We start from the raw sequence: 22,395 nt of genomic DNA, 5'->3' as shown, positions 1-22,395 counted from the left end.
CACCTCTGCTTTGGTACTGTTGCATTCATGTGTTTATTGACAGACATGCAGGGGTTTATATGTATGTTTTGCTTGTTGTAAAATCTCTCATTTTACCTCTGGCCGTCCCCCAGGATCCTCATGGCTTCACCACTAGAGCAAACGTGGAGTCCACCATCATCTAAAGTGTGTGTGTGTGTGTGTGTGTGTGTGTGTGTGTGTGTGTGTGTGTGTGTGTGTGTGTGTGTGTGTGTGTGTGGGTGTGTGTGTGTGTGTGTGTGTGTGTGTGTGTGTGTGTGTGTGTGTGGATTAAATTCAAGAGAATATACTTTTATCATTTTAATCAGTACTTTACAAATGGTGCAACATTTACTAAGTTTGCATACCAATCACTCTGATGATGTGTTCACAGCATATATTTACATATACTAAATACAGCACTGTGTATTGTTATATTGTAGCATAATGTGCACATCTTTACTTTACATTTTTAGCTTTTTAGCTATTTTATTGGACTTTTTTAAAATGTAATTTCTTATATTTATATACATTTTTGTTTTCTTTTTTATTAGATCTTTTATTGGAATTTTTACTTTAACTAGCTTTGTTAATATAAATATATATATCAGGGCTCGATGTTATAAATTGATTATTTAAACACTTAAAAAAAACTAAATAGTAACCCATGAATTCACATTATTTTCCTGTGGTTCTGGTATTTTGTCGAGGAGTTTCAATAAATTGTTTCAGTTATTACCGCTGTTATCATTTAGTACACCTACACTGGGAAAAAGCACTGTTAAATCAACTCAAATAATTAAAAGGTGTTTAAACTTAAAAAAGCCAAAGCCACCTTAAGGTCTTTTCCAGTTCAATTTGTAATGTGTGTGTGTGTGGTGAACCTAGGGTTTTTTGTGTGAATTGAGGGTCCCAGGGGCCAGGGCAGTTGCATGCTTTGCTCTCCAGGTAAAACAGCCTTGAATGCTGCGCCGGCGGGAAATGAACTGCATGGAGTAGCTTCTATTAACATACTTACGTCCTCTGTGTGTTTAAAACTGGTATCATAGTTGGTCAAATATCAGCGATCCTTAGCCTGAGCCTCACCCGTCACCTATGTTTGAAGCTAACATCATTTTCGTGACACACTTTTGTTCTTTGGTTAGTGTCATTTTTTTGAGAATCATTATTTTTCATAATAAAATCATTATGATTAGTAGATTCTGGGAGTCTAATGTCTATGTCCTTGAGCTTTCATAATGGATATTAGCACAAAGGTCAATTAGTCTATTCATCTTTTGAAGTTTGGTATGGTGTACAGGTTTCTTCAACAGCAATGATATTGTAAAACTTTATGATTGGCTTATCTAATCTACATTAAATAATGTTTGTTCACATCATGGTGTCACAGCAGTCACAGTGAAAGCCTTTCAGTATTGATCTGACCTTGGTTGTAAATTCATTAAACATTAGCTTTATAGCTGAGATCAACTGTTTCCTCTGCATGAAAAGTGAAGAGCCAGCTCAACCTATTGTTTCTGATAGTCATGTGAATGTACTGTATCAGTAAATGTTGGTCACTTTATTTATTTATCCTATTTGGGCTATCATTAAACACAAAAACTGCTGAGGTTGGTGGAAACATCCTTAGTTGGCGTATTTGGTCATAAACAAAATAATTGCACATATTGAAATGTTTAACTCACAGTGACGATGCAAAGGAACCAATTGTTGTGCCAGCCCATAAATTAGATGCAGGGTTATTAGTTTGGATAACAAAACCATTTTTGAGCTGATGATGGCTCAAGATGAATAGTCAGCGGGTCAATACAAGTTGTTAGGATTTAGACCTGTTAAAACTTAAAGTAAATCCGTCCTATCTTAAACAAAGGCAAAATGGCCCAAAGAATATTTAGATAGAAAATGCTACGCCCATGCAGCTGGTCCCCTTTATTTGTCTGCTCCTGCCCTTGACACATCCTTAAATTCGCCACTGTCCATGGTTAATGCGTTATCTTATCAAAGGTTCCATTGCTCTTATCAAAAGAAACACTTCTCAGGTTGCACCTTTCACGACACCCAAGGACACCGTACAATTTGTTAAATATTCATAACATGATAAAAACACAAACATACCATCATGGAGAAGACAATTAAAGTGGACACAAATGACAGGGACAGGTTATTCAGGGGAAACAGATGATAGGGAGCGCTACAGTGAGTAGGCTGATCTGAACAGGTGTGTTTTGAGGAGGATCTTGAATGTGGTGATTGTGTGAAAAATAAAACCATAAAACCATAAATCCACTGGCCACCCCTTTACATAGGCTGCTTAAAAGCAACCATTTCCTCTCCTTGACTCAAACTGTTCTACAGCTGTAGAGAAATGGTCTCTAAAACTATTTCCAATGTTCTAAAAGGCATTCTGGTTCTTGTAGTTGTTGCCTCATTGATAGGTAACTGTGTCTTGATATGGCTCAACACCCGAAGGACTCCGAAGTGCCCTGCCCGACAGGTAAACCTAGGACAACCTGTGATGCACGATGAGCGTAGCGCCGTCTTCGCTGACCTCTCAGTGGAAGAGTTTCATCAGGTGAGTGACTACATGACCAAGATCCCAGGGATGAGCATCTCAACTGACCCATTGTCGCCTCCTTCAGTTGACTACCTCTACATGATCGATCTCTCCCTGCCTAAAAAGCTGGATGTTTTAAACCATCTGGATACTAACGGCCCAAAACCGGCAAGAGAGGCAACCGCTGTGGTTTTTCATGGCATGAACAACAACATAAGTGAATATGTGGTGGGCCCGCTCCCCAACCCAACCTACCACTACGATGTCACCTTGGAAAGATATGGAAGGGAGATCCCTTTGACTGCTCGCCCGGTAAATGCTGGGGAACACATTCTGATAATAAAGTTTCTGCAACATGTACTTAAACCAATCAGTACTCTACTGTTAGACAGTTTTGGTATAGACGCATCTGCAAACCCTGCTTACTACCAAAACATGCCCAGTGGAGTCAAGTCCGGTGACAGACAGACCTGGTTTTCCCTTTGTCGAAATGAAGAGGGCTTCTTCATCCACCCTGTAGGTTTTGAGATATTGTGCAACCACAAAAGCACTGATAACATGTCCTGGCTTGTGATTAAGGTGCTTTATAATGGTCAGTACTTCGACAGCATATTGGATCTGAAGAAGCAATACGAGGCAGGAACTGTTCCTAAAATCAGCTACAAAGCTGTGCCGAATTACGCCTCGCTCAAACCCAGGATCAAGCCCACGGGCGTTGGGCCCCAGCAGTTTTACGCCCAAGGAGAGCGATTCAGTATTAAGAATAACCACATCGTATACCTTGACTGGAGCTTTGCCTTTGGTCTGAGCCCTCTACGAGGCATGAGAGTTTTTGATGTTCGTTTTAGAGGAGAGAGGATCATCTATGAGCTAAGCGTTCAGGAGGCCATGTCAGTTTATGGGTCTGTCACCCCAAATCTCATGCTCACCAAGTACCTCGACGGCAGCTTGGGTATTGGTCGGTGTGCCTATGAGTTGGTCAGGGGGGTCGACTGCCCTTATTCAGCCACCTTCATAGACACATTCCACTTGTTGGACACTGGTGTACCACGAAGACTCAGAAATTCAATCTGCGTCTTTGAGCATGACATGGGCCGTCCTCTGCGGAGGCACTTCTCTGAGATTGTCTTCAACAGTTACGGAGGGCTGGCAAATAGCGCGTTAGTGTTCAGGACCATCACAGCTATCGGAAACTATGACTACATGTGGGACTTCATCTTCTACCAGAGCGGGTCAGTGGAGGCCAAGGTCCACGCCACCGGCTACATCGCCTCTTCATTCGCGTTGAAGGACAACTTTCCGTTTGGTCACCAAGTGGCCGAAAATGTCACAGGAAATATCCACACCCATTTTATCAACTTCAAAGTGGACGTTGATGTTTTAGGTGAGTGTAATAGGAATTTTTTTAGGAACTTGAGCATGTCAGAATGCAATTTTAAAAAACTGTAAACAAGCATCATTGGAGAAAGTCAAATGAAAATAAGGTGTAGTCAATGGAATGTGTCTCTTCTCCAGGAGTGGAGAATGTATTCCAGACCAAGGACATGGAGTTTGTGAATGTCTCAATGCCCTGGATGCCTGAACGCTATACCATGATCCCTAAGGTGGTGGAGAAGCAGCTTCAAACAGAGCAGGTATTTAACCCTTGTGTTGTCTTCCTATCAACTTTTGTCCTACCGGTTGGATTATTTATAAAGCATATAGTATAAATAATCACCAAAATCTGTTACACCCTTTAAGGCAACTTTATTCCTAATTATTACAACAAGTTGTACTCTTGTTTTGGGAATGTATGGTCATTAGAACTCATTTACACAAAATCAAACCTCATTTCTGAGTTTAAAAAGGAAACATTTTTTAATGAAGACCTCGACGCTCGTGAACTGTCAACAGGAGGGCGGGGGAGCCTCGCTGCAGGGAAGCAGTGTGTGGACCTGTCAGCGCAACTTACATTAGGGATGCTTAAAATGACTTCCCCCTCCCACTCCTTTCTCCAGTCCGTCTCATTAAAAACGTCGCTGTGCGTCTCTTGTAAAAAGAGGACATCGATATGTTTTATTTTTGCAGTCTGAAATATTAAAGCCCTCTTTCTTTCCTCTCTGGCTTCATTTACATTTAAACTTCCCACTCTAAAAGTATCCATTTCGAGGGAGATGTTAAAAGCAAAAATAAAAACAAATAAATTAAACACAGACATTGAGGTTTTTAAAATCACCGCTGCCCATTTGCTTCCTTACTTTAGTAACAATTATTTTTAGTCTATAAACTTCCAACTCATCCAGGACAGACTGCTCTCTCCGGCTCATGTGGAATCTGGCTGAGGGACAAAACACGGACAAATCTGGGAAATATTCTTCTATGATTACGTTATGTTGGTTTTTTGTCTGCACCAGGTCATTTTTTATCATTTCAGCTGAGTACATATTTCACATCGCTGCTGTCAGACACACAATCATCCCAACTCTCATCCGCCTGTTCTTGCTCTCTTTCTTCCTTTCCCTCACTCACTACTTTACTGCTTTTTGCAACGGTTGATTCATCCTTTTTATTTCTCCTGCGTTTAGTAGCAGTCTTTTTTTTATTTATCATTTCTGTTGCGACCTCCACTTCCTCCATCTCAGCAACCTCCACCTGTTCACCCCATGTTTTCTTCTCCTCTCTTGTTTTGTCCAAATGTGTTTCCCTATCTATATCCTCCTCCTGTGTTTTACTGACTTCACCTGTCCCTACATTTTCTTTTACCAAATCACCTTGTGGTTCATTGATTATTCCAGGTTTTTTTTCACCATTTGTATTTGTTTTTTTATCTTTTTTTCTCCCATCCCCCTTTTCTTCTGCTTCACACAAAACCACTACCTAATTTTCCTGGACATAATCACCCACACCCTGTGCAACACCACCGCACCGCAAGCCGGGCACAGCAGCAGAACCGCGCTGTACAGCTCGACCTCCGACCTCCGCCCGCTCCGCGTTCCCAGACGGCACATCGCGCGCCACCGCCGACTGCTCAGGAGCAGCGTTGCCGTCAGCAGCAGCGGCCGCCTCCGGAGGGGGGCCCTCCACTACCGTAGCGGCCGCGTTAGCGGCCGCCACCGTGGGTGACACCCCTCCCTCAGCAGCAGCCATCTGCTGCTCCATTACAACCGGCGCACCGGCCGCCAGTCCGCCTCGGCGCTGCCACGGGCGGCCTCGGCGCAACGGACAGCCCCGGCGCGGCCGCGGGTGGCCCCGGCGCAGCGGTGGACGACCCCGCCGCTGGCGCATTGGACGGCCCCCGCGCCTCGGACAGGCATTCATGGTGTGCCCCTCCTCTCGCAACCAAAACACTTCATAACTGATGATGTTGCAAAAATCACATAGTCATAATCATCTACTTTAACGTAAAAACGGAGGTTAAGCTCCGCATTCCGATTGTTCAGTATCATATACACTTGTCTACGGTGAGACACTACGTGTTTCAGTAACTGAGACTTACATCCATACAGCATCTTTTTTACGGGAGAAACAAGTTTCCCGTGTCTGGACAGTTCTCTACTGAGGAACTCATCAGTTATGAAGGGAGGGACATTAGACAGTACAACTTTGGTTGCGGGAAGCATCAGCGGCTATACTTGTACAAACATTTCTCTCACCACGATGCCCGTCTCGATGACGCGGTTCACCTTCTCCACCTGATCCAGAAAGATCACCACCGCGCTATTCATCCACGCCAGGGACTTAATGCTGCTGTGCCCGACCTTCTCTCCCACAGCCAGCCCGATCTCCTCCACAGTGCATGGGAAGCCGGCTGAGATTTTAATGCCGTGCTTCCTCGTGAGTTTGGCAAACTCTCCATTTACCATGGCGTCAGATGCCGGCCGGCGAGACACCGGCAGGAGAAACCCACAAACACCACCAAAAAGCCCGAAAAGTAAAGCAAATCACCACCACCGATAAACTATATTAAATGAACACCCATTACACCAAATAAATGGAAAATATAACGAAAAAGTCTCGCTCTTCTCTTTCTCTCACACCTCAAAATCTCCCAGCATGCACCAGAAGAAGAAGAAGAAGAAGAAGAAGAAGAAGAAGAAGAAGGGTAAAGTCTAAATGGTCACTTCCAGCCAAAGTATCTTACATGTTTTATATATTTGGTTTCCCACAGGAGGCAGCTCTGCGTCAGGACACCAAGACTCCACGCTACCTCCACATCGCCAGTAACAAGACCAACCGCTGGGGCCAACAGCGCTCCTACAGGCTGCAGGTGTTCAGTTACACAGGGGACCATCTCCCCGAGAGCCAGGCCGAGGAGAGGGCCATGTCCTGGGCCAGGTGAGGAAATCAGTCTCCCTGAGGGAATGACAGACCTGAGGCCACAGCAGCTACACAACATAGCTCAGACCAGAAGTGATTCCTCTTCATTTTTACCCTTTTCTTTTTACAGAAATTAGTTCCGTTCTAGTTCCAGTGCTGGGGCTAGTTTGGTTCTGTTGGTTAAACTTACTTTAAACCATTAAAGAACCAGTTTGCTTTCCACAGACCAGAGCCCCAGATGAGCCACATCATGATGTCACAGCTTACAATGCTGCAAAGCCAGTGTGAATATTCCTCACAATAACAACAATGGCGGACTACATTGGAGCTGTGCTCATGTTGCTTTAAACTTACGAAGCCAGATTTTATTAAAAGCTCGGCTTTTTGAGCTTGATACTCTCCAGGGTGACGTTAGTATTCAGTACAGTTCAGCGGCACTTGACAACCGCAGGAGTCGTACAGCGCTCTAGCTCCACCAATGCTAGTGTTTGGCAATATAATGCCGTAAATAAGGATTGTATAATGTGAATTTACCTTCATATGGCATAGATGATTTTAGCATAGCCAATCAACCAGATCTGAATAAACAATAACAGGATTTAGGGCAGAAAATCCAAATTGCACTTGGGCAGACATATGGCATATTAATTATTTACCAAAAATGCTTTGAATGAGTAAGTACAAAAGTATAGCAAAGGATGTTTTAATTAAAAGTCCGGGCTATACTACTTCTTCTGAAACGTTTCTACTCTCAAAGATCTGCTGTAGCTCCACCTCATCCTCTGACGTCTGCCGCTTCCTGATGGTCTATCTCTAGCAGATTGGTAGTTCTGAAGTTGAACATGTTTTCAGGGACAAGATCCAGCAGCACTGCAGTGGAAACACAAACAACTGGTTGGCAATCAGGCACCACCTCTGGAACCATCTGGGTGGAAAAGGAGTGTTTGTTCACCGGAATCTCATTCATCTTTACCTCCCCAGGTATAAGGTGGCCATCACAAAGCAGAAGGACTCGGAGCAGAGCTGCGGCAGTCTGTACAACCAGCATGACATCTGGAATCCAGCTGTGGACTTCAGCAAGTACATTGAAGACAACGAAAGCATCGAAAACCAGGCGAGTGTTTGGGGTGGGCTTCTCATTTGAAAACCTTCCTCACATTTAAAAAGAATGTCCTTGCCTAATCCAACCTCTTTTTTTCATTTTCCCTAGGACCTAGTTGCCTGGGTGACCACCGGCTTCCTTCACATCCCTCACGCCGAGGACATCCCCAACACGGTAACCGTAGGCAACGGGGGCGGGGTCCTGCTGCGGCCCCACAACTACTTTGACGAGGACCCGTCCATCCACTCTGCTGACTCGGTGTACCTGGCCCCGGGCAGCGAGGACAGCTGTGACAGCAACAGGATGGCCTGCCTTGCTCAAGAGACCTGCAGCCCCGTCCTGGAACCCTTCACCTACCACGGCTTTAAAGTAGAGACGAGAGGGAAGAATTAACATGTGATTCTTCCTTTGTTTTGGTGCTGTCTCTTTGATCATCATTTTGTTTTTGGAAAATTACGTCATAATAATGTTGATTAATACATTTGTAATTATATTTCAACATACACTTAAGTAAGGATGATGATGGTGTATATATGTGTGTGGCTCTATGGATTACAATGACAGGTTGTAAATAGAGTGGTGCAGTGAGGACGTATTTCAGGCCGACCCAGAAGCGACTAAAAGCAAAGGGGACTTTCCAATGGATTTTAGATTATTGCTCTGTGGCAATCATACATGTATGATATTTACACGTTTTTTTCAGTAAGATAATCTCAACACATTAACACACATTTTATAATAGTTGAAGCATAAATGTTAGAAGTGAAGGCTAACGTTAGGCTATAAATTAAATATTTGTTTACGGTTGCACAACCGCTAAGCTAAAGGCGGCTAATGTTCGACACAATGACGTTTAGTTGTCTCATTTAGACATTTGTTAGCTTTCACTGTTTTAGAGTAATACCCTCTACATACAATTAAACTTTAACCTATGTTATAAATAGTCAATTACTTGATGTAAGTAACTTCTTGGAGAAATGTTCTGGGCCAATCCTTGTATTGATAACACTTTTTTTTTGTATTTCCTTTCTTGTAAAGGAGTGGAATTGAGTGTCCAGAAGTCTCTGCTTCTCTAAAAATAAGTAAATGATTGACAGTTTGTGAAATACAACCAGGAGCTGCTTCCCTGTGAGGCCACTGATGAATTCTGTTTTTTATTGGTTCATTTGACACCCATTTACCGATTTACGAATTATATGAACACAGGAAGTTATTATTGAATTGATGTACGTTGCAGATTCGATACAAAATATAATTTTTTACAGTAAATCCATAATGTCTTACTTAATATGAAGTGCTTAAATAAAACATTGAAAACACTCATTCATTTGCTGGTTGTTCATATTTTGTGATATAATTTGAGCTGGCTGCCACTGAATTGTGCTTTTTGGCTACAAGGGGATTTACATGTATGTTCCCCTCATAGAATGTATTAGAAAAGATAAAAATTCTCGAAACGTATTTTACTACAATAATAAGGTTTTCTATCTATTTTCTTCTGATAAGCAGTAAGAATCTGTCGCTAAGACCTGAGGCCTGTACGACGAAGCCGGATTTTCGCTTAGCGGGCTAACTTCAGGGAAAACTCTGGATTTCCGGTCCTACGACGCTGGTTCTCTTTTTAGCGGGCTAGATCTCCATGGTAACCAGGGGCCTATACTATGAATCAAGATTTTCGTTTAGCAAGCAACCTTCTGGGATTTCCGGTCCTACGAAGCTGGTTCACTTTTTAGCGGGCTAGATAACTTATTCTGAACGGCTAGCCTGCGCCGGAGCAGGATAGGTTCCAGGAAAGAGATCAACTGTGCGGAGTTCTTCTTCTTCTTTGCTTTAATGGCGAATCGCGTCCACTTGGAGCATATCCCCACTATACTGTTGATTTATTTAATGTATAAACTGCCCATATTGTTCTTGTAGAACAGTGTTCACGCAAGCCTGCACATTGATTTTATTTTTCATTGAATGTAACCGTTTCAATAAGGATACATCTATTACAGGTTGAGGTAGAAACCGTGGTGGAACAGCTGATAACAACAGTGTGCAGAGTTTAAAGCGATCAAGTCATATTACAGGAGAAAGGAAATACAGTTTAAACTTCCGTTGCAGTTCAAATCACCGACTGTGTGAACGTGAAAATTAATATAATATCACCTCCCATCTTCAGAGCAATCTGACTATTATAACATTAGCGTTAAGAAAGCTTACTTAAATATCTGCCACAACATAAGTAACCGGATCAGAGTAACATTAAGTACAGTCCGCGGCACTGTGAGTGCAGACGTCGATGTGTCCCATTATCATTCATATCACATCATAATGTATCACATATTTCCTTATCTGAGTCAGCTGAGCCGTATCTGGCCGTGCAACACTCACAGTGTCACAGACTGTATGCAGAAGTATTATTTTAAGCAACACATTAAGTTGACGAAACACTCGAGTCAAATGTAATTAAAGTCAGATCGTGTTTTAGACGGGGCCGTGATATCATAAACCTGTTAATGAACGCATTCAAACACTTGTTCTGTTACCAGCTGTATTCACCTTGCAGGTGCAGCTCTGTGGCTTTTATCCTGGATAAAGTGTTTAAGTCATGGATGTTTAAAGTTTAACTTCTTCATATGTCTAATATTAAAGTTCACTTTTCATTCAGGAAGTATGACGCTGCGCTGTCAGTGCGCTTCTCCATGTTTGTGATTGGTCGAATGCTCCAGATACCACCCCTTTCATGTGAACGCGCACCTAACTAGATAGGACACGGCTGGCTTGAGTGAATGAGTTGATAGCCAGCGTCGTAGGACAGTTTAGCGAGAGCGGGTTTGTTTTGGATTAAGTCAACCAGATAACTCAAAACATATCCAGGATAGGTTGAACTAGATTCGTAGTACAGGCCTCTGTAAGTATTCATTGTTGTTTGTGTATTTATGATGTTTAAAACAAACAAGGTATCTACCACGACTGTTTAAATGGGTAAATGTTTTTCGGGCTGCTATGTTGGGATGGCGGAGAAATGCTCTCTGCAGACCCATTCTCACAGCGTTATAAACCTTCTTCTTACTCAATATCAAGCCACACTTATTGTTTTTACTTCGGCTGTGAGTGTTTATGTGTGCTCAGGATGAGTTTTGCTTGTTCTCGCTGTATCGCCGACCCGGAAGCCTGTCCGTTCCTCGCAGCAGCTGCGAGCAGCAACGAGCTTCTCAACGTCTTGACCAATCAGAGCACACTGGGCTCACAAGGAGGGGGGGCGGGGGAGGGGGGGCGTTTAAAACCTATACAAGCATAGCTTTCAGAGAGGAAAGCAGGTGACATTTGGCTGGATGATGAAATGAGTGTGCGTTAAAACCTGCTGTAAAGTTCTACTATTTGGAAAACATGGCTATAATTACTGCTCAACTATACCTGTGTTTGTGTTTTATTGATTTCTATCTGTTTTATTCTTTCATGTTATGAGTACTAAATTGCCACAACATTTTGGAGTAGTTGGCTTAAACAGATGTGTGTGCGTTAAAGGGGAATGAGTGTGCGTTCTGTCATGACTCCAAAGCATTGTTATGGGACTGCCTGAGGGCAGAGGGACATAAGAGGTTTCTCAATACTCAAATTCCCCCTCCTCGACTCCTCGACTCCTCGGTCCTCCGGTAGTGACCCGGAAAGGAATTTCAGCGCGCCATGTTGAAGGACATCTCATTTCTCTAAATGCATTTCGAGGACCGAGGATCGAGCGTCGAGGAGGCTCTCTGGAGGAGCTCTAACCGAGGAGACACTGATGGTTCCTCCACGGCTCCTCCACGGCTCCTCCACGGATGCATTTCCGGGAACGGTGGAGGCGTGACGCACGGCCGGACTTATCTCAGCCAATGACAGCTCTGCATGCATCCCCTGGATATTATATTAGTAACTGCTTTCATCGCAACGCGATGTTTCCAGAGAGAACAGCTGTGAGGTCCGTGCAGAAAGCAGAGCAGTGTGTATAATATATATCACTCAGTATAACAGGCCTACTCTTTTTATTTGCTTTAGTTTAGTAGATATCTACAAACAAAGAGTCGATATTTTTATAAAACCATTTAGTGCTTCACATAATAAAATACACAACGGCTGTAGCCTGATTATGCTTTAGGAGCTGTAGGTGTGTGTTGGTACAGTGTGTAGGTGTGTGTGGTACAGTGTGTAGGTGTGTGTGGTACAGTGTGTGGGTACAGTGTGTAGGTGTGTGTGGTACAGTGTGTAGGTGTGTGTGTGTGGTACAGTGTGTAGGTGTGTGTGTGGTACAGTGTGTAGGTGCGTGTGGTACAGCGTGTAGGTGCGTGTGGTACAGTGTGTAGGTGCGTGTGGTACAGTGTGTAGGTGCGTGTGGTACAGTGTGTAGGTGCGTGTGGTACAGTGTGTAGGTGTGCGTGTGGTACAGTGTGTAGGTGTGTGTGTGTGGTACAGTGTGTAGGTGTGTGTGTGGTACAGTGTGTAGGTGCGTGTGGTACAGTGTGTAGGTGTGTGTGTGGTACAGTGTGTAGGTGCGTGTGGTACAGTGTGTAGGTGTGCGTGTGGTACAGTGTGTAGGTGTGTGTGTGTGGTACAGTGTGTAGGTGTGTGTGTGTGGTACAGTGTGTAGGTGTGTGTGTGTGGTACAGTGTGTAGGTGTGCGTGTGGTACAGTGTGTAGGTGCGTGTGGTACAGTGTGTAGGTGTGCGTGTGGTACAGTGTGTAGGTGCGTGTGGTACAGTGTGTAGGTGTGCGTGTGGTACAGTGTGTAGGTGTGTGTGTGGTACAGTGTGTAGGTGCGTGTGGTACAGTGTGTAGGTGTGCGTGTGGTACAGTGTGTAGGTGCGTGTGGTACAGTGTGTAGGTGTGCGTGTGGTACAGTGTGTAGGTGCGTGTGGTACAGTGTGTAGGTGCGTGTGGTACAGTGTGTAGGTGTGCGTGTGGTACAGTGTGTAGGTGTGTGTGTGGTACAGTGTGTAGGTGCGTGTGGTACAGTGTGTAGGTGTGCGTGTGGTACAGTGTGTAGGTGCGTGTGGTACAGTGTGTAGGTGCGTGTGGTACAGTGTGTAGGTGTGCGTGTGGTACAGTGTGTAGGTGTGTGTGTGGTACAGTGTGTAGGTGTGTGTGGTACAGTGTGTAGGTGTGTGTGTGGTACAGTGTGTAGGTGTGTGTGGTACAGTATGTAGGTGTGTGTGTTGTACAGTGTGTAGATGCGGCGGACAGACGGGTCTCAGTTGGGTTAGTGTCTATGCTTACTTTTAATACTTGTACAACTTTTGGCCCGTAATTTCAATTCCCCATTTCAGCGACCAGAGAGAGGGGGGGGATATATCCAGTCTCTGATTGTGTTACGTTATTATGAGAGTGCTCTCATACTTGTTTGATTCTGAAATTGTATATATTTATATAAATATATGTGTGTGTGTATGTGTGTGTAAGTGTCCGCATCTGTAGCCTGTTATTGTCTCATTATACCGCACTGTGAATGAATCAAAGTAATTATATAAGTGGTCATGAACACATCTGTCCATCAGACAGAGAGCTGCTGTGCCTCCTGTCATCATTAATGGACGTCTCTTTAAAATGACCGCTCAGAGGAGAGGAGTTCTCATTTCTCTAACCGCCTGCTGCTTCCCCTCCTCTCTCCTCGGTTCCCCTCCTCAGTCCTCCGCTCGCATCTCCTATGTGCAGCACCAAGTCTCGAGGAGGGGAGTCGAGGATAGGAGTCGAGGAGGGGAAATTTGAGTATTGAGAAACCTCTATAGACACACACACACACACACACACACACACACACACACACACACACACACACACACACACACACACACACACACACACACACACACACACACACACACACACACACAGGACATGGAGAAACAGATGGAATCAACAACTGCTGACTCATTGCCTAGGGTCCGCCCAGAAGTGAAACTGGCCAATGGAGAACTGCCAACTCACTGGTTAGCTCGCCCAGAAGTGAAATCGCCAATAACAAATAGCTATGGAGGAGCAACCTACACAACTCCTCCCACAGAATGTGTTTAAATACTGTAACTTTCTCATGCTCTGCGCTTTTTTCCTGACTGGCTGTCGTGGTACGTATATCACACGGTGGTAGGAATTGAGCCCGGAGCACTCTGTACTATTGCAGAGTGCTCTGTATTGTATTGTTGCTTTTACCATTAAAACAGATTATTGTTTAACCTTTATTTCTGGTGCTTTGAGTTCCTTCTTTTGTAAATTTGACTAGCTCATCAGTCATCAAGGGACGCGCGGAGCAGAGGTGAACCTTCCACCACCGCCATTGGGTGGTGCTCCAACAATCTGCGTGTGTCAACACAATATAAACAGGGTGTGCATTCAACAGCGAACTGCAGCCACACCTAATGGTGTTGTGATTATACCTTCCATATTGCATGATAAGTCCAAAAGTGAGAAAAAACTTCAACACAACAGAGTCACAGTATATTATATTAACAGATGTGGCTGGATCAAACATCTAATATTGGATGTTTATAATACATTTTATTTGTATTTTATTACGTTGCAAAACAAAATCACGGCACTCACAGCTAAAGAGTTAAAGAGCAATAAGAATAATAAGAACAATAATATTTTCTCCCTAATATTTTCAGATTACATAAAACAGTATGTATTCAACTTTGCTCAGTAAGTGTTTTCTGACATGTGTTGAAGATTTATTATGAGAACGGATCCAGATCGGCTCTCAAGGGCCCCTCCTTGCTGACAGGTTCCAGATGTGCTGAAGCTGTTAAACTCCTGTCGAAAGTCTTCACTGTGCAAATCTGGGTTTTCTGCTTGGACTGGTGTGAGAAATGCTGTGGGGTCATTTAGCTGCTATTTCACAGTATGCTGCTTTCTACCCCTGGGCCGTCAGGCTGCTCAACCACCACACATAATGCAGTAACTGTAACCATTCTCACACATACACACACACTTTTAAATGCACTTTATATACTATTTTTTATATCAATATTTGTAACTATTTATTCCCCGTATGATTGTATGTTGTCTGTCCTATTGCCGTGTTTTTTAATGTTATGTATTTGTTTGTATTTTTTGCACACCGGGACAGAGTTGCACTCTGAATCTCGTTATACTCTGTGTATAATGACAATAAAAGGCTTTAACTTAAGTACCTCTCTCTGTTAAACCCAAATACCTTCTGATGGCGGTCATTGAAGTAACTGAATGTTTTGTAACCCCCATCACAAACAATTGGCTTTTTGTTTGTCTTCATGCTGCTTTGGGGAGTAGCAAAATGTGACATTGACTTGTAATTTGGGGATTTTGAGGGGATATAAAAAACATTATTAACAGATTTCCTCAGGAATAATACAAATAAATTACTATAAGACACTATGGAAAGGATAGAGCAGGTAGATAGTATTGTGTAATGGAATTTTGTGGCAAGAATTGAACAGAAAGTGTATGAAACTATGACCAGATGTATTGTTTTGTGATAAATAAATGCACAAAAAATAATGTTCTGGATAACGTGTAGTGTGGCTGCTTCCAGTGAGGAGTGGCTTGTAGTTTTACTAGCTGCTGTTTAAAAAACTGTGTATATGACGGATCATAAAACAAAAGCATGGGCTGCAGTACTACAAAGCTTTATGTCATTGTCCAGTGTCGGTACAAGTATTCTGCAACGAGGATCTTCAACTGCATTTTGTCTTTTTATCACACATACGAGGTGAAGCTCGGGGGTAAATGGGCGTCTACCAATCCGTGTGTCAGTGGTTCGATCCCCTGCAGTCCACATGTCAAGTGTTCTTGGGCAAGACATTTAATCCTAACTGCTTCTGTATTCATGTAGTCAAGTGGCTCCAACCTTTTTTTTCTTGTATACCCCTAGAGCTGGTCTCCATTCTATAAGTACCCCCTCACCCATCTGTGATGATAAGCCTGCATTTTTTCTTGTATTAATCCCTTTGTAATGGTATTTAAAGGAACCATGTCATGGCCATTTCTACCAAATCAAATCAAGTTTTATTTATATAGCACATTTAAAAGCGATTCTTGGTCGAGCCAAAGTGCTGTACATGTAATAAAAACACTTTACTACAATCACAATAAAAGACAATAATTACAACAGAAATATAAAAAACAAAAACACAGGGAATAGTCAGGTGTCATGTCTGCCTAGAAGGCCAGGGAGAAGAAGTGTGTTTTTAGTGAGGATTTAAAAACCCCTAGGGTCTGGGCCGACCTCACATGGAGAGGCAGAGTGTTTTGAGCCTGGTCTTGGGCACTAAGAGCAACTGACTACTGATCATAATTCCATTGTTAAAGTATACTAAAATAGATTTATATTGTGCAATTTTCCAAAAGCTCCTGCCCCCCCCCCCCTATGAGCCCAGCGAGACACAGCAAAGCCCAGCCCGAACACACACCCGCAGCCTGGCTGGGAGTTTAGACAGGTCTTTTCTGTGTTAGAGTTTACTCCCTACAGGGTGTACTTTGAGGGTTTGTGACTCTGCAGACCGTTTACATGCATACAAAGCTACATAACACAAGGGGACGGGTACTAACCGGAACAGCATGACATGGGACCTTTAAGCCTACTGCTCCTTAGATGAAAGTCACTTTTATAACTCACGCTTAATACAAATGCATTTAAACTTGACATTTATACTTATTGTCATTGAAAAAAATAATATCAAGACTCACTTCTAGAAGCTTTAACATATTTTATTTAGTCACTAGAGCTTGCTTCTCTTGCACTTCTCTATGCAGGCTGCCGCAGTGTGAACGTGAACTACATGAAGAAATACAGTGGGCGTTCTTTACATGGCAAGAAGTGTTGACAGATCATGTGAGGCCTGCTGGGATGTGTACTCCCAGGGATGTGAAGCCAGCCACTGTCAATGTTAATAATGAAACTATATTAGGCTCATATTATCACGGTGTTACTCTGACACCAGCAGGAAAGGGACTCAACTGCATAACCCAGACAAAAAGCTTTCAGAAACAGTCTTTACTTAAATGAAAGCAAACTTGTTTTCAGTGGTCTAAAGTAACTAAGTACAATTACTCAAGTACTGTACTTAAGTACATTTGTTGTTACTTTGTACTACTACCCCACTACAATTCAGAAGTAAATATTGTACTTTTACTCCACTACATTTGTGTAGTATCTTTAGTTACTTTGCAGATATAGATTAATGATAACAAAGTATGATCCACATTTGAATAATACTTTAGTTGTACTGTATCTGGATTACATTCACATTATACCAAGCAGTAAACGAGTTCCACCTTTACCAGCTTTGATAAACACATCAATCCAATGAGGCAATTTGCATAATGAGTACTTATATCTGAATGCCAATACTTTTGTACTTTTACTTGAGTTACATTTTGAATACAGGACTTTTCCTGAGTATTCCTACACTTTGGTATTTCTACTTTTACTAAAGTCCAAATCTGAGTACTTCTCCCATCTCTGCTTGTTTTACAGTCACTGCCAGAAAATCAGACAGAACAAAGTAACAAAACAAACACTTGACTAACAAAGAAGTAAAGCTCAAAATACCACTGGGAATACCCTGGAAGCAAGGCCCAATTCCAAACCCACCCCGTTCCCTCTCAGCTGAATGAGGCTCCTTCTTAAGTGTAAATACACTGAACAAACTGAAACGTTGAATTTATTTAAATGTAATATGTCAACACATTTCACATAACTGTATTAGGTTAGTAAAAAGCAATAATATTAAGTTGAACTTAATATTTTATTTAAACTGATTATTATTGCTTTCAACTAACCTAATACAGTTATGTGAAATTGGTCGACATATTATATTTCATTAAAATCAACGTTTCACTTTTTTCAGTTTACAGCAGAAAACGTCAGGACCAACCCCTCTCAGGAAACTGTAACGTTTGGTAGGCATAGTTTAGAATCAGCATCTCTTGGGTAAAAACATATTAAATCACATGTATAATAAAACTATAGAAATCTTTAGGCAGAAGGGCAGATATATAGATATGAGCTTCTTGCTTTTTCCGACAGTCCCTGTAAACATGCAAAACTTTACAATCAACATCGATTAATATCTATCGACATCCATTGCACGTCTGTCCGTCCTGGGAGAGGGATCCCTCCTCTGTTGCTCTCCCTGAGGTTTCTTCCATTTCCCCCCCATTAACTGGGGGGTTTCTTTGGGAGTTGTTCCTTGTCCGATGTGAGGGTCCACAGACAGAGGGTGTCGTATTCATATTCTGTATAAACTGTAAAGACCACTGAGACAAATGATGTGTGATATTGAGCTATAAAGATAAACTTTGATTGATTGAATCAAATTAACATTTCTATAGTTTTCTAGACTTCACACATTTAAAAAAAAAAAAAAAACGTTGTAACCTTGAAACTCTGTGTGAGAATATAAAATATTTGTCCTATTTTGCGCACTTGACCAGAAAATGTATTCACGAAACGAATTGTACACTGCGTTGTTGCAAGGGTTTAATAACTTCCTGTTGAAGGGTTTAATAACTTCCTGTTGAAGGGTTTAATAACTTCCTGTTGAAGGCAAGGCAAGGCAAGTTTATTTATATACAGGGGTGCACATAACTTGTTTGCCCTGGTTCTCAAAGGAGCACCTGGAGATGTTGCTTGGTGCTCATCCTAAAAATGAAATACACCGTAACTTTTGAGGGGGTCTTGACTTTATTTGCCAGACACACGGCACTGAACACACATGCAGAGGTGAACACAGAACACACATGCAGAGGTGAACACTGAACACACATGCAGAGGTGAACACTGAACACACATGCAGAGGTGAACACTGAACACACATGCAGAGGTGAACACTGAACACACATGCAGAGGTTAACACAGAACACATGCAGAGTTGAACACTGAACACACATGCAGAGGTGAACACAGAACACACATGCAGAGGTGAACACAGAACACACATGCAGAGGTGAACACTGAACACACATGCAGAGGTGAACACTGAACACACATGCAGAGGTGAACACTGAACACACATGCAGAGGTGAACACAGAACACACATGCAGAGGTGAACACAGAACACACATGCAGAGGTGAACACAGAACACACATGCAGAGGTGAACACTGAACACACATGCAGAGGTGAACACAAGACAACATTAGCACGACCAGTAATCATACAAGCTGTCATCACTACCCTCCTGACTGTTCTCCTCACTGTCTTCCTCTCTGTCAGACATGGTAGCTGATGATGTAGGCCTACTTCTTCCTCTCTGGTTGAGTCTGCGATTAGCTGCTTGCATCCACAAGTCAACAGCTGGGTTTGGGTCGAAAGTCTCTGTTGTCATCTTAGACAAGTGGATGTAATCAAATAAGTATGTGAACATAACCAATAACCTACCATAGCCAATACCAAATTAATGTAACTTATTTGTATTGTTGTTGTTCATATCTTATTTTACCTTAACATTTATATATTTATGCATTTTTTTTTATCTTTCCAGTTTAAAACGATATGTCTGGTTTACTGTCCTATAGTATACATTGGAATGATTTCAAACCTGTTTATCCCAATAATTATAAAGGAGTGCCTTGGAAATATGTGTTTACATAACTTGTGATCAAAACGTTTGAGACCCACTGAGACAACGTAGACTAAAGTGAACTATCTAAACCCTCAGAGTCCTTTACCTCACTGAGCTGTAGTATCAGCCTCAGTCTGACTGGAGAGGACTCTCCCTCCACATTATTGTAGAAACATCTTCTTCTTATATCCGTTAGAGCTGCTAGCGCCAGATGCTAATAACAACAGCGCCGGTGTCAGTACTAGATATGTTCGGGCTACCAGATATGTTCGGGTGTATTTCCGTCGCATCCGTCATCCGTCATATTCGTCATATTTTACGGCAACTCAAGAGGGCCATCACGGTCAAATTCCGAACATTTAAACATAGCCGACACTTCATTCTTTACTTTGTCCGTTATTATATGTAGAAGATTATACTTTTTCTCCGTCATGTTGTTTCCTTAGCAACAACTTCAAACAGGCATAGCCTACACTTCATTCTTTACTTTGTCCGTTATTATATGTAGAAGATATACATTTTTTCTCCGTCATGTTGTTTCCATAGCAACAACTTCAAACAATAACAACTAACCGCTAGCCGCAAAGCTAGCTTCACAGCCACTGCTCCGTTTTCGGAGACTTTGCACACGTTTTTCACAAACATTTTCACACGCTAGGAGTACTTCCACTAGCTTCGTCTTGATCTGTAGATGTGATTTGATGTGTCGTGTGTCCCCCAACTCCTCTCCAAAGTTCAGATATATAATAAAATACTCAGGGGAGTTTCCTGAATTGTCATGCCCAAAGCCAAGCACTAAGCCCTGGGTAAATTAAGAGGCTGATCTCGGGCACTTTTGTCCACTTTCCCTGGTGGTCGAAACTCAAGCCAGACATCCATGGAATCGTCTCAGAGAGTAGATGATCAGTGGGGCCTTGTTTTTACTGAATGATGTGTTTTTTTTATGATGAATTCAAATATGAGCTTATTTTTAGGATTTTCGGAGACTTTGCACACGTTTTCACCAGTGGCGTTGCGCAATATTTCGGGGCTCCCCCGCAGCTCGGACCATGGGGCCCCGCCCCCTCCCCTAAATCAATAATACAGTGACATGGGATAGACATCGCGGCCACTTTTTTAAATGTTTATTTTTTCAGGCATCTTTTGTAAACAGTAGGCCTATAGGTCAGTAGGAACTTTCTGTATAGATACATCTGATTTAAACAGTATAGGGTCAGTAGGAACTTTCTGTATAATATACATCTGATTTAAACAGTAAGGTCAGTAGGAACTGTATAATAATATACATCTGATTGAAACATAATTGACAAATACAAACAAGTGGCTGTGTATTTTTTGTAACATGAAGGTATATTGTAGAACGTTATAGCCTATCATCATTGGAGTTCACACAACGGAACGGTTCACATAACATTCTGTATAAAAGAAAAGTAGCCTACAAAAAACAAGCAAATAAAACACATCCTATATAGGCTACAAAGAGGATGCAATCAGGAGCTGCTTTGTAGGCCTATTATTTTATACGAGCACGTCTCCTGGCATTCTTCTGCGCAAAGTCCTGTATAACAGTCTTTAAATCTATACTGCGCGCGCGTCGGCTCTCAATACTAAGGACTACTAACCCAGACAGTCTCTCTTGCGACATTGTGCTCCTCAAATATGTCTTTATTAATTTAAGTTTTGAGAAAGATCTCTCAGCACTGGCAACAGTCACGGGTATAGTTAAAAACAATTTCAGTGCTGTGGCAACATCGGGGATACTTGGCAAAATGGACTGATTTTCAATGAGCAGGGTTTGTGCAAGGTCTTTGATTGTTCCACGCTCAATTTTCTTTATAGTAGGCCTAAGAGCATTACGGAGGGACAGGATCTGGAAAGGAAACTCGGCTGACAGGTCGTCTTTATACTGGCCTGATAAAGCACTTGCGGACTCAGACAGATCCTTGTCTGTTGCGCGCAAAAGTTCGCGGGGAAGCAGAAAAGAAAATCGCTGTGCAACTTCGCTCATTCCAACAAATCGATTTTTGAGTTGGGCAACGACAATATCGATATTTGCGTAAAATACCGCCACTCTAAAATGCTCCCCTGGGTCTTGGAGCCGCTGGTCCTCGCAAAGCTCTGAAAAGTGCCTCTTTGTGCGCCTTGCGCGTCTGTCTTTGAAGAGACTGTGGACACCATCCACCATGAGGATGCCAGGTCTTGCGCGTGCGCTTTTAAGCCATCAAACTCTCCTCGGAGTTGGGCAAGTGTATCGGTTGCGTTACCAAGCATTGCTGTCGCCTGTAAGAGGTCCACGTCTTTGCGCTGGAGAGCTTGGGACACAATGTTGACTGTTTCAAGGACCTTGCCCTGTATTACAGTCATTACAACAAACTCAAAGCTCTCCATGGCCTTTTTTCAAGCCAGTCGCCTCGGCACGTTCCTCGCTTTTTTTGGAGAGCAAGTCTATCTTAGTTAGCGCTTGCATAATGTCAGCATAACGGAACCGCAATGATTGGACGGCGTCTTGTCTTGATGCCCATCGTGTCGGGCATAGTCTCTTCAGTGTAGGCTGGCCAGCCTTGGGCACTGAGAGGTGTGTTTCCAAAAGCTCCCATCGTTTGATGCTTCCACTAAAGAATACATATAGCCTTTCAACAGTGTCGTAGAAGTCTTTTATCTCAGGTATATTTTGGCATGCGTCATTGAGTAAAAGGTTTAAATTGTGCGCAGCACAATGAATGTACACTGCGTTGGGCTCTTTATCCCTTATGCGTTTTTGTACACCGGAGTAGACGCCACTCATATTGCTAGCCCCGTCATATCCTTGTCCGCGGCACTTCCCAAGTAGTATCCCCTTTCTCTCCATCGATTCGAGAATTTCTCTCTCTAGACCTGCAGCAGTT

General features: G+C 42.6%; 1 protein-coding gene across 1 annotated transcript; it reads left to right on the top strand.

Annotated features, from left to right (window-relative positions):
* Nucleotides 1-458: 458 nt before the first annotated feature.
* On the top strand, nucleotides 459-8,538 carry LOC117537690 (membrane primary amine oxidase-like). Its single transcript, XM_034203001.1, has 5 exons — nucleotides 459-3,935; nucleotides 4,067-4,185; nucleotides 6,699-6,865; nucleotides 7,829-7,961; nucleotides 8,058-8,538. Exons 1-5 carry the CDS (start codon nucleotides 2,363-2,365, stop codon nucleotides 8,340-8,342), a joined length of 2,277 nt encoding a protein of 758 aa, XP_034058892.1. The 5' UTR covers nucleotides 459-2,362; the 3' UTR covers nucleotides 8,343-8,538.
* The last annotated feature ends 13,857 nt before the right edge of the window (nucleotides 8,539-22,395 follow it).

This window comes from Gymnodraco acuticeps, unplaced genomic scaffold, assembly GCF_902827175.1.
Source record: "Gymnodraco acuticeps unplaced genomic scaffold, fGymAcu1.1, whole genome shotgun sequence".
NCBI lineage: Eukaryota > Metazoa > Chordata > Actinopteri > Perciformes > Bathydraconidae > Gymnodraco > Gymnodraco acuticeps.
This window is presented reverse-complemented; position numbering and strand designations above follow the sequence as displayed.